Raw genomic sequence first — 12,874 nt, forward strand, 5'->3', positions numbered from 1 at the left:
CAAATCCCCATAGCAAACCCCTTCTACTCTGTGCAGTTCCCGAGACAAGCAGAGATGTCCGCAGAGAGCACTGTTGCCAGACAGAAAAGAGCAACTCAACTTCAGCAGCTAAAAATTATTGGAAGGATTAAGATTTTTTTTTAATGGAAGTCATATTTACAAATCTGTTTAACTTTCTGGAGCCAGTTGATTGATAGATAAAAAAAAAAATAATAATAATTCTGGAATATTTAATTACGTTAATGGCCATTTTATTATTAAAAAAAAATAAAAGTCATGGACCAGCTCACCACTCTGAACAGCAGCAGGCACTTGTATGTGGTCCGGAAGCGGAATGCAGGGAACCTCTATTCCCTGTAGATATGAGGCATGATATAAGGCCACTTTAGTAGCTGGTTGAACCTCAATTATCCTTCTTAATCGCAGCAGTTTTTATGCCATAGGTTTCTGCCATGGCTTCTTGCAGTTGCCGCCCATTAGATGGAGGTGCTGGCATATTCTTGCTTGTCCCAGAGATACTTGATAATATGAAGATCTGGGCACTGAAGTCCAGGAAAGCAAAGAAAACTCCTAGGACCAGTCCACGACATTCCCTTTTACCCTAAGTCCACCCAGTCCGCCCTTTTACCCTAAGACAAACTGCTGCCATGAAGGAATAGGCCTAGGGTGTGCCAAAAAAATATTCCCCAAACTATTATGCCACCTCAAATGAAATGTATCAGCATGGTGCAACAGAAATTTCTTCATCTGACCAAGCGATATTTTTCCAATGTTTAATGATTCAAGTTTTGCGCTGCTTTGCCCACCTTTGTCATGCATGGTTTCCCTTATACAGCAATAACACTAAAAATGGTTGCCTGCTGTTCTAGCCTGAATGATTCTTTACACCCTTTTCTTACCTCTTTCGTCAGTGTTGTTTTGTCTCCAGGATCTCATAGTCCTCGAAGTTGCTTTGATCACTGGATTTTCCAGTTGTAATGTGGATTCACACTGAAACTGCTGAACAGAATACTTGCTCGCTTGTTTTATGCTGCAAGTTGATGGGTTGAGAGTGCTGGTTCAGAAAATTTTCATGCAGGAAAGCTCAAATCCTTAAAAGGGCCGGAGTCTCTAATAAAGTGGTCGTATTTATTGCTTCTGTAGCATCAGTGAAAACTCTACAAAAATGAATAGTGTTGACAGGGTGACTTGGTTCACACCATTCAAGACCTATGCAGCAGTTACCTGTTACCAGTTATTTGTTGGTTACAATCTGTTTAATAAATCATACACATATATATATATATATATATATATATATATATATATATATATATAATTATAATTGTATAAAATAAGAATTCATTATTCATGGCCTTGTACAATGTGACTCATGCAGCATTATCAAGTACATTTGTTTCTGATGGCTTCATATTTTTAACGTATTAATCATAAATTTTACGTGTATATAAATTTTATTTAATTTTCAACAGTTTTACTCCAGAATCTGAAGTAGAAAGAAAGTGAGTAATATTGCAACTTATCTGTCTGTCTTGAATTTTTTTTTTCTTTTCTATACAGTTCACAAAGTGATACAAGGCTTTTCCTTTAAAGGGCTACTCCAGTTGCCATGTTGGCACCTGTTGTATACTTCATTTGCAAAATCCTCAATAAAAACCTATTGAAAGTAAAGGGCTACTCCAGTGGGAAATATATATTTTAATAATAACAATAAATAAAATAATATTATATATTTTATTTATTTTTATATATTTTTTCAAATTCAAAAGGGTTGTATTTCGGAAAAGAATGAACAGCGATATATATACAAACATGTGAACAATATACAAGCCCGACAGCCAGGGTAGGCAGAGTCTTCAGGGGGCAACAAAATACAGTAATATACCAATCGTTCCACAAAAGTGCAATGGAAAAATGCGTGCATCAAACAAATAGCATAGCATGAAATATATAAAGAACAGAAAACGCGTTCAGGATATAACAGCGAGCCAGCATACTGCTCCACAATCCAGTTAATGATAATAACAAATGGGTCAGCTGTTCACTCAATGCACGAGTATACATTATCAGAGTATCATTATGTATCGAACACCAGTATAAGTAGGGTAAGAGCAAAAGAAGGGCACATACACACGCAATAACACAGAAAGAGAGAAAGCAAAGGTGAAAAAGCACAAAAAAGGAAAAATTGCGTAGCAGAAAGTAAATACAAATAAAGAAACATAGTCAGAGGCCGCGGAACCGATCACCAGCAGAGAGCGTGGGATGTGATTCAAGAGCAAAAATCTGTCACTAAACACGCGGGTAAGGGACTGAAAAGGCAGGCAAAGGCGAAATACAAAAAAACGGTGCTCCCTATGGTAATGACCTATACCTTCCAGAAGAGCAAAATTCACCCCAGGGGAGCCAAGTCGCGCCTAATCTCATAAGATCCTCCGGGAGGACAGCCAGTAATTCCTCCATGCGGCGGGTTTGTGCTACTTCAGCCATCCATTCTTCAATAGTAGGAGGGTCAGGGGACTTCTTTTTATTTTTTTTTTTTTTTTTTTTTTAAATCAACTGGTTCCAGAAAGTTAAACAGATTTGTAAATTACTTCTATTAAAAAAAATCTTAATCCTTCCAGTACTTATCAGGGGCTGTATACTACAGAGGAAATGCTTTTCTTTTTGGATTTCTCTGTCATGACCACAGTGCTCTCTGCTGACATCTTTGTCCATTTTTGGAACTGTCCAGAGCAGGAGAAAATCCCCATAGCAAACATATGCTGCTATGGAAAGTTCCTAAAAGGGTTAGAGGTGTCAGCAGAGAGCACTGTGGTCGTGACAGAAAAGAAATCCCAAAAGAAAAGAATTTCCTCTGTAGTATAAGTACTGGAAGGATTAAGAATTTTTAATAGAAGTAATTTACAAATCTTGCACCAGTTGATTTAAAAATATATGTTTTCCACCGGAGTACCCCTTTAAGGCTTTTATACCAAACTTTACTGTATGTATCTATGTATAAAAAAAAAAAAATGTGCAAATTTGTTGGGGGCTTTTGGTTTTAGTACTGCCAACTTAATTTTTCCAAAAAAGGGGGTATGTTTAAAAAAAATAAAGAAATAGTTGTTTAATTCCATCATATGTAACAACTATGTGTGATGTCCTATGTTAACTGCTTAAAGCGGTGCAAGCTTGACACACACTCCAGTGTGTGTGTGTGTGTGTGTGTGTGTGTGTGTGTGTGTGGCTTGAAAATGGTCCAATGGTAGGACAGAAACGTTGCTGTGATGTGAGCCAGTAAATCCAGTTTTTTCACGAATTCTTGGAGTGCTGCGCCATTGCTTTGTCTATGTTGAGGGGACTTTGATTGGTTCCGGGACGCTAGCACCATGCATCTAGTCTGAGTATTGCTGTAATACATTTGTTTCTGGAAAAAAATTATAATAATAAATATATAATATATTTTGCAAAAAGAAGCAGCACAGCTGCCAGAACAGCAAGACAGAAGAAGGTGCACGCCGTCACAGAGGCACTGGTTAAGAGCCCCAACTTGAATAGTACTGGACAAGACCGCAGCACACAAGACGTTTTCCAGTGTAAAAAAGGTGAATTTATTCCATCAAACAGCAAGCAAAGGAAGCTACGTTTCAGTAGTCTCACACCACCTGAAGATGGTGGTGTGAGACTAGCGAAACGTAGCTTCCTTTTGCTTGCTGTTTGGAATAAATTCACCTTTTTACACTGGAAAAAGTATTGTGTGCTGCGGTCTTGTCCAGTACTATATATTTTTATTTATTTTATATAAATTATTTGTAATATATTTATAGAAGTAAAGCTCCAAAGCCACCACACTACCTGGATATGTTCCCTGTAAACAATCCTGCCTGATATGCATTGATCCTGTGGCCCCTGTGCTTCTCTGGCTGCTCGATATTCTTTACCATCTTTCCCTCCCCTTGTCTACATCTCAGACCAGAGCTGCAATGCATGCTAGGACAGTCAGCTCACTCTCTAAGAGTAGCCCCCACCCTCCTGCTTGGAGCGGCAGAATGAGGTTTAGTGTCTTATTGGCTAAGGGTATGTTCACACTGAGGAATTGGGGCGGAAATCGCGCTGAAGATTTCCACCCCAAAATATAGTTTCTTTTCCGCTCAGAATTAGCAGCGAATTCGCGCGGAAATGCAGGTTTCATGCGGAGGAGGAGAAGAGAAGGAGTATATCTTTTTTTTTTCATGCGGAAATTCTGCGGATTCCGCGCGGAAATGCTTCTGACTGAAAAAAAATAACATTGATCTCTATGGGAGAACGACGCTGATTCCGCCTGAAAGAACATGTTCTTTCTTCAAGCGGCACATACTTCCTCGTCAGAATTCTGCTTGAGGAAATTCCTCAGTGTGAACTGAGGGGCAGAAATTCTGTGCAACTCTATGGGGGTTTCACTGCTGAATGATTTGGAGAGGAAAAAGTGAGCAGAAATTCCTCTTCAATTCCTCAGTGTGAACATACCCTAAGGCTGCACACACATCCTAGTTCTCAACACTAAAGAGCATGATTCACCAGTGCGGGGCAGAAAGCAATTGGTCTGTGTCTCTCAGGAGGATGGGGGCTGCTTTCAGAGAGGGATTTGGACAAAGACAGAGTGGATGGCTAGATGATGTCTTTGCTTGTCACTTACATTCACAAAGTAAAGGAAAGAGAGGGAAACAACTCTATATAGCTAATGGATAATATTTAGACAATTTAGGTTAATGAGAGGGAAAGGATGGGCTAAGGTTTAGTTCTCCAGAGTACCCCTTTAAATTCACTATTAGCTGAACCTATTATATGGGATTCATTTCAGTCCAGGTTGCAACAAACCTCCATATTGATTAGAGTCTAAGTTACCTAGTGCCTAACCTAATAAATCTGTGTTATATCAGATGATATCCAGTATATGTTAATTAACCAGGAACGGCTTTTTGTATGTATTTTGGATACATTTTCATGTTCCCTTTCATTTTATCTCACAGAAAGTGCCATAAAAAGAAAGTTAAAAGCGTATTGGTGAGTCTCTTTATTTTAACACTTTATGAACAGAAATTAATTAGTACTGTGGTGCCATACTTGCAGATTGAACATGGGAAATAACCACTGTCTTATAGTATTGCATGATCATTTTGGCAATCTTACTATTTATCCTAATGTGCATTGTTTAAAGGTGAAGGTGTTTTCCAGTTTGTGGTGATATATAATCCCCATAAACAGTTAATAAATTCTGTACTACGAATATGTCCTGATTTGTAGAAGGTTGTCAAATGATCAGAGAATGGCAGCAGACAATTGGTCTACTAGTGATCAGTGCAGTGATTCCCAACCGGGGTTCCGTTGAACTGCCAGGGGTTCCGCGGGCTCCAGCAGGTAAATTTCATTCCCCGGTCAGCGCGCCTGTGAATCATGGCAATGCAGAGGGGAAGGGAAGCCTGCGTGCGCATTGCGTGTACGTGCGCACACAGCGTCCCCCTGCAGCACTGTGAGTGAGTCACAGGCACGCAGGCCAGGAAGGGGATAAATGCAGGGGATGATGCGCTGCCCCCCCCCCCCCCCCCAGACTATGTTCCTGCCAGCCCCCAGATTATCTTCCCGGCCCGCCTGATTCTTCTCGGCCCACCGCAGGACAGCTCAGCTCATCTTAATTAAGGTAATGCACCTTCTTCCCTCTGTCACCCCTGTCCACCCACCTTTGTCACCCCTCTTACCCCCTTCCACCCTTTACCACTTTCCTGTCATCCATGTCCGCCCCTGTCACCCATGTTTGCTACCCCCCCATCACCAATGTCCAACCCCCACTATTTACCACTCTGTCCCTCTGTCACACCTGTCCACCCCTCTGTTACCACCTTGTCACTCCTGTCCACTCCTTTCACCCCCTACGCCCCCCCCCCCCCCCTGGTTACCCATGTACACCCCTCTACACACTTGTCACTTTCTGCACCCTTCTACATATCCACAGATAAATATATATTGTGCATTGTGGGCGTTTCCTCTTCTTTTTTTTTTTTTTTTTTTTTTTTTTTTTTTTTTTTTTTTTACTCCTCAACTTTGATAGGGGTTCCCTGTGAGACGAAAAAGGTTGGGGAAACACTGGATCAGTGTGTAGTGTAGGCTTAATAAATTATCTTTACTAACATTTAGTCTGTTTTTTTTATTTCCGTTATTTAATTGATATATTTTATTTATTTAGCCAAGGCTTCTCTGCAGCACACCAAGTTTTAAGAAGTCTTCTGGATGTCAGAACAACACAAGTAATAAGGAAAATGTAAGGGTAAATGTTCTCACTGCTTTGGCTTGTAACTGGTGTAACTATCAGACGTTCTAAGAGTTCACCATTTTGCTATTTTGAAGATTTTAGCAGATCTGAGTTTTTACCTATCACTTGCCTACAGCAAATAATTGCACAATAAAAGTGCTTTTATACTCACACTGGGGGACCCTATAAAAGTGGTCTAGTGTAAGGGCAATCCTTTTGAGTTGATAAGTTGGTTTTCCATCACAGCTGTAATATTCTGCACTTTTATATGTGTCACCCATTGTCTGTCTTTAACAGTCCGTTACTCTAATTTATAGGATAGTGGGACATTTAAGAATCCAGGTAAACCATGTTCTCTGCTGCTTCTCCCGGAATCAGCTCATGTACAGTTATCTCCAACATTTGGAGGCAAGGTAAGGGAATTACAGCTAGAAATGTTTGTGAGATATATATATATATATATATATTTTTATTTTTATTTATTTTTAAACCATCATTTTTAGGTGAGATCAATGTAAAAGTTGGTTCCACCATGGAATCTGTCACATTTTTTGAGATGTCTAAAATCTTTCAGGTTTTTACAGAATCCAACAGAAAAACCTCCGTATGAATTAAAGGGCTATTCCGGGTTTATACATCTTATCTAGGGCATAAGATGTATGATGGCAGGGGTCCCACCGCTGGGGACCCCCCCGCAATTTTGGTGCAGCCCCCGGCATTCTAGTGCTCACGCCCACTAGTGACGGCACGCCACGCCGCCTCAATTCATGGCTGGACTCCTGTGATCATACATACATCTTATCCCCTCTCCTTTTGGAGAGGGGATAAAATGTATAAACCCGAAATACCCCTTTAGGGTCTATTCAGACGCGCAGGATTTTCTGCTGCAGATTTCAATGTAAACTGAATGACTGAACACAGCTTGAACTCCTGCGCATCAAATCTTCACAGAATACTGTACGTGTGAATAGACCCTTAGACATTATTAGGTACAGAAACACTCGCATACCTCAAGGGAAGTCTTATTAGTTCAGCATTGTGCATGAGCTCTCTTGGCTGTTATTTTGTTGGTCGCTCCTGTTGACAGACCTTTGATAGGGAACCTGTTTTTGGGGATTGTTTTTAAAGATATTTTTAATGTCTGCAGGATGATCCCACTACAGAGTATGAGGCTGAGATACATGTCTTAGGTTCACCTATCAATACTGTTCCAACATGTATAGATGAGGGCAAGGGAGACCTTGATGGATTCTCAGAATTTTTTGCCATGGACGATGAAGAGGATGCTGAGGTGAGGAATCCTTAATGTAGGCTTTATTCTATGAAATTTGAAGCTGTTGTAGGTTTACAAAATATTTTAATGTGCAGTGAAGTAACATTATATTTTCTATTTTTGGCTATGCAGCTAGTATATTTTACCTCAGAGAAGCTGGTGTAACATTATATAAATAGGCCCTGTTTGGAACTTTGACATTTACAAATACCTATTTATTTTTTATTAATCATCAATAAAGCATTTTTCTTTTAATAAACATAATGGGAGTGAATCCCTCCAAGCATAGCCCACATGTCAAAGATACTGGGGCAATCCCAAAGACAATGAAAAATATTAGCTTTCGGCAAAGAGGTTTAAAGCCAATGGGTTACCAGTAAATACATTTTGGTTGTCAATTTAGGAGAAAAATGCACCCTATGAAAGATCATCGATTTGTAGCTATCATAAGGCAGTATAGTATTTATTTTAACTGTGGCCATCAGCAGGTCTTGTACTAAATAGGCAGGTAGTTAGGATGGCCACCTTCCTGGACCAGAAGAGTTGTCCTGTTTTTTAGGAAGGGTTTAAGTAATGTGTACAAGGAGAATAAAATGTGTTTAGCCATGAGGCAGTACTAAATCTACATAATGTCTGAGTAGAATATAATAAAAGCGCTGACCATCCAACAGAGGAAATTTACAAGAGAACTCGACAAAAGAGAAGAGTAAACCTTTCAGATAAGGTCACACACATAAACACAATTAGTGAGTTCTAAGGACCAATAGAAAGGGGGTGGCATACCATTAACAAAGTATTACCCCAAAAAGGAAAATACCAGTACAGTACATATAGTAGTTTGAATGGCTAGGGGTGTGATTTGGGTGGGCCCAAGCTATGTATGTTGTCCCAGCCATACAGATACATTGAAAGGAACAGAAAGTGGCGCTATATAGTGCTGTTACCCTTCTCAAGGTAGATTCTCAGGGTACAAGATAGTAAAAGGTTCTCACCTTACAGTTTGCAGCACAACACTGTTTATAGCTTTAATGTAAACCGGAGTAATTGTATCCGGTCTGGGAGCTGATGGTCGTCAGTACCTGGTCCGTTCTGGAACGGTGAGAAGACTTCCAGTTAACAGGTGATGGAGCATTCTTAGTAGAGAATACCCCTCCTGCAAGCCGACTTTTTGGCTCTGAGCACTGAGTATAGATCACGTAATGTATCAGCAATGGTAAAAATCTATATTGTTGTAAAACAAAGCATTTTTAGAGTACTAGTTCTCTAGAGTACTAGTTCCAGTCAGGTCCTGTTACATTATTGTTGCAAACCAAATATATATACACACACACACCCACTATACCTTATATGTCATGTGGTAATCTCCTCACAGCTGACCACTGGCTGAATGTGCACTAAGGCTCCATGACATTCCTCCGGCTCACACAGCAGGCTGATTGACAAGTCAAGAGCATGCACAGAGCCCTGCTTATTCCACCCACACTTCCTGTGTGGCAATAGCTGCAGGGATAAACCAGAGTGTACAGACAAAACAGGATGGAAGGCCAAACAGTTTTAATACTAAAGTAGCCTCTGTAAACTAGTCAGCAATGTGTTGTGAACTCCCTATATAACATAACATACCCAAAAAAGTCACTTGTATAAAAAATATATGTGTGTGTAAGTTTTTATTAGAAAAAAATCATATATAAAACATGTTAAAAAGGAGGATTTCATACATACATACATCAAGTAGTATTAATGGCATGAATGAAAAACACCTGTATATCATAAGAACAGAAAACAATGGTACTCAATAAATGCACATATAAGTAAAAAAGTAGAGTGCTAGTGCCAATTTACTGTATAAAGTGCCACAAACCAGACTATAGTAAAAAGTAAGCAGACCTAAAATAAAGTATACAGACCCTATATACAAGATAGGGGAAAGAATGCAGGGTCCGGCATAACGCGACTTCAATATGTTTCAGCACATACATCTTGGTCTCCTTTTCCATATTTGATACTTTTCAAAATTTGTACTCTTATCCCGTTAGACTGATGTAGTAATATATTTAGCATTATGAGCATAATATCACATTGTGCAATTTTGGGGTTTAATCTGCGTACTAAGTGTGTGAATATTTCGTATGGCCTACCCTCCGGGGACAAACAATTTAAATGGTCACTGTCCTATGTCCTAGGGATTCCTATTCTGATTCTTCCCCTTCCTATCCACCTCATTCACTCTGAAAAACCGCTCACATCTGTCTTTAGATAGATCAGCTAACACTAAATGATCATGTTCAGGGGTGAAGTGGGAGTGTTTTGAAGGGAGAGAGACCATGTAGAGCAGGGGTCTCAAACTCAAATTATCTAGGGGCCACTGGAGGTAGAGGCTGGGTGAGGCTGGGCCGCATGCGTCCCTCACATATAATGCCCCCATCATGCGCCCCTCACATAAAATACCCCCCCTCATAAAAAGGCTGCCATCATGTGCCCCCCACATACAATGCCCCCCATCATGCGCCCCTCACATACATTGCCCCATCATGCACCATTCACAGACCCCCAGATAGATATGACCCCCCGCCTTGTAGGGCTCCCCAGTAGGTATGGAGTCCTCAGATATGATCCCCATCACTGATGGGGTAATATCTATCTGGGGGCCTGTCTACCTACTGGGAAGCCCTACCTGATGATCAGGTAGTGGTTCCCAATAGGTGGACAGGCTCCCAGATTGATATTACCCCCTGCAGGTAGGGCTCCTATTTAAACAATTATGCCCCCTAAGATAGGTTAGCCCCTGGTGATAAGTAGGTCCTCCCTTATTAGGCACGTAATTAAGTTAAGTTTCACAGCTACAGTACTTAAATCTCCCTGCTGTAGCCTAAAACGAGCCTTCTTTGCAAGGATGCGCACGTTAGGTAATCACATGCGCCGCGCAGGACGTCAGCGTCCCAGTGTCTTGTGCTGCGGATGCGATGATGTCACCAATCGTGCGCATCCCTCCAGGATAGGCTGCAGCAGGGATATATAGGTACAGTAGCAGTGTGTGCCGACGTGTGTAAAGTCTTCCGGCATTTAGCGCTGCTTGCCTGAAGAAATCGCCTACCTGGCGTTCCACGAGCCGCAAATGGGCCGGGAGTTTGAGACCCCTGATGTAGAGAGTGTGACCCCAGTGCTGAATACATACCTTACACTAATCAGTACTGCCCTACAATGTCCTTCATGTTGCTGCTTCGCATGGTGTGCTAAAGAGGTATAGGGGAGCAGGGTGTGTGTGTGTGGTATATGGTCTCCCATTATAGACATTAGGCTCTAACAACTAGCTCAGGGACAATTAAAAATGATGAGGGCTGCAGAGGAGAGAACTGCTGTGAAATGTCATTATACAATTTAAATAATTGCCTAAAATAGTTCTACTCCTTGTGTACACACAAAGGAGCTTATCATAAAACGTTCTGTAATGACAGGTACGCCCTAACTGGCTGTTAATATGTAATTGCATAGTATAACATAAAAATCTAGCGTGTTGTGTGTTTTTTTTTTATTTTTTTCATACTAATATCCTGTTTTTGTTTGCTGTCAAGAATACATCCACGGTAGCTGCTAATGTGTCCTCTTCAATGGCAGTTTTGCTGAGTGGACCCTTCCTAAATCAGGATGTTGATGTCAGTAATGTAAGTAAAACATAATTTTCTTCTCACTGTGTTATTATGTAGACTATACAGACTGTCTACACTGCTCAGAAGAATAAAGGGAAATCATACATTGGGTCTTGATGAAAGATGAATGCATAAATTGTGTAATTCATTGAGAACAAAAGGATACATCCATGGTTAGTAGTAACCAAAATCCTCTTCCAACTGAGGGCTGGATGGGCTCCCTCATGCCTCACACATGCCAAGAAGTCACCAATAAACATTCCCCCCATGGCAAATAAATAAGAAGCACTATACAATGGACCCACTTAAATCCCACCCCCAATTTTAACATAACTGAGAACTTCCCCTCACATGGGGCTTAGTGCATCACTCGCCATCCACATAACTGCCCTCTCAACCATGGTTCACACTTGATGCACATGTCGTGTTTTTTTTTTATTTATTTTTTTCATCTGTACTATGTAGCCCTCCAACCAAAGCAACAATAGCACTCCCGATAATATCAATCCCGCTCCTCCTGCCAAAATATAGTAAGTATCATAGAGAAAGGTATAGGAATATAATGTAGACTAAAACCTATCCCTCTATAAATCTGTCCTAAATCCTATCCCATCCCAAAACTTCAACGGCATGTAACCGAATATGAAGTGATGTCCCACTCATCTGGTCAGTCCAAGAAGAGCAAGTTCTAAACAAAGAACAATGGAAAAGTTCTACAGTATTCTGCTTAGTTGCTTAGAGATGTGGCTTTACAGGAAATCAGCCCCAGAAACTTAACAAAAACTGTGTGATCAGGACATGCTAAACTGTTGATAATTCAGTCTCATTTTTTTTGGGTTGGCCACAGGTCCTCTTAAACAAATGACAATTGAGCAGCAAACGGTAGCCACTTTATGATGTGAATACTTGGCCTTTTCACCAGTTTGTATACCTCGATCCAATTTTAACTGCTGGCATTCACGTAAATGAGAATAGAAATTAGATGTTTGCCATACTGCACTGCTGGGCCACCCTGACTGAAAAAATATAATAAATAAAAGCCTAATGTGTGTATATTCCCACAAAAATATATTTAATATTGATCTAGTACAACTTTTCTCACAAAAAAACAATGCATTTATAAAGTCTGATGAGCAAAAAAAAATGTTTATTTCTGTTTTGTGTAGGGGTCTATGAACCGAAGTCGCCTTTACAGATCACCATCAATGCCAGAGAAACTAGACCGACCTGTGCTAAAGAGGACAGTGAGACCCCAAGATAATGAAACTCCAGTTAAGGTGAAAAGAAGGCGCAGCACTAGCAGCCCCCTCCAACCTGAAGCAGATGAGAACGGCCGAACAAGGAGACGAGTAAGCATGTTCAGCGCTCTGGGTTGTGGAGATATATATATTGTGTAGGTCCTCCTCATACCACCAAACACTGCTCTGACTTCTTGTGGTGTCCTGTAGTATAAGGCTAGGTTCAGACTACGGAATTTCCACCCGGAGATTCCGAGTTCCGCCTGCGCCGACTGAATTAGTCGGCGCTAGGACCGCGCGGACACTGCAGTCTCCTATAGACTGCTAAGTGTTCCGCTAGGATTTCCGCCTCAAGAAAGAGCAACCCCTTTCTTCAGGCGGAAATTTTCTAGCGGATTTTTCATTCCGGAATTTGTGAAGCGGAAAACCATTCACTACACTATGCATT

The 12,874-nt window shown here is 40.7% G+C and overlaps 1 protein-coding gene across 2 annotated transcripts in view; it reads left to right on the forward strand.

The window, feature by feature from the left end:
• Positions 1 to 12,874, forward strand: part of CDC25C (cell division cycle 25C) — a 49,617-nt gene that overhangs the window by 22,360 nt on the left and 14,383 nt on the right. Inside the window, exons 5-11 of one of the 2 annotated variants that reach the window (XM_056574660.1) lie at positions 1,473 to 1,502; positions 4,992 to 5,025; positions 6,203 to 6,283; positions 6,586 to 6,681; positions 7,416 to 7,559; positions 11,114 to 11,203; positions 12,355 to 12,537. In XM_056574660.1, the coding sequence (XP_056430635.1) occupies positions 1,473 to 1,502; positions 4,992 to 5,025; positions 6,203 to 6,283; positions 6,586 to 6,681; positions 7,416 to 7,559; positions 11,114 to 11,203; positions 12,355 to 12,537 (658 nt within the window). The remainder of the gene's footprint in view (positions 1 to 1,472; positions 1,503 to 4,991; positions 5,026 to 6,202; positions 6,284 to 6,585; positions 6,682 to 7,415; positions 7,560 to 11,113; positions 11,204 to 12,354; positions 12,538 to 12,874) is intronic. The other variant, XM_056574661.1, reaches the window with a different exon arrangement.

This window comes from Hyla sarda, chromosome 4, assembly GCF_029499605.1.
Source record: "Hyla sarda isolate aHylSar1 chromosome 4, aHylSar1.hap1, whole genome shotgun sequence".
NCBI lineage: Eukaryota > Metazoa > Chordata > Amphibia > Anura > Hylidae > Hyla > Hyla sarda.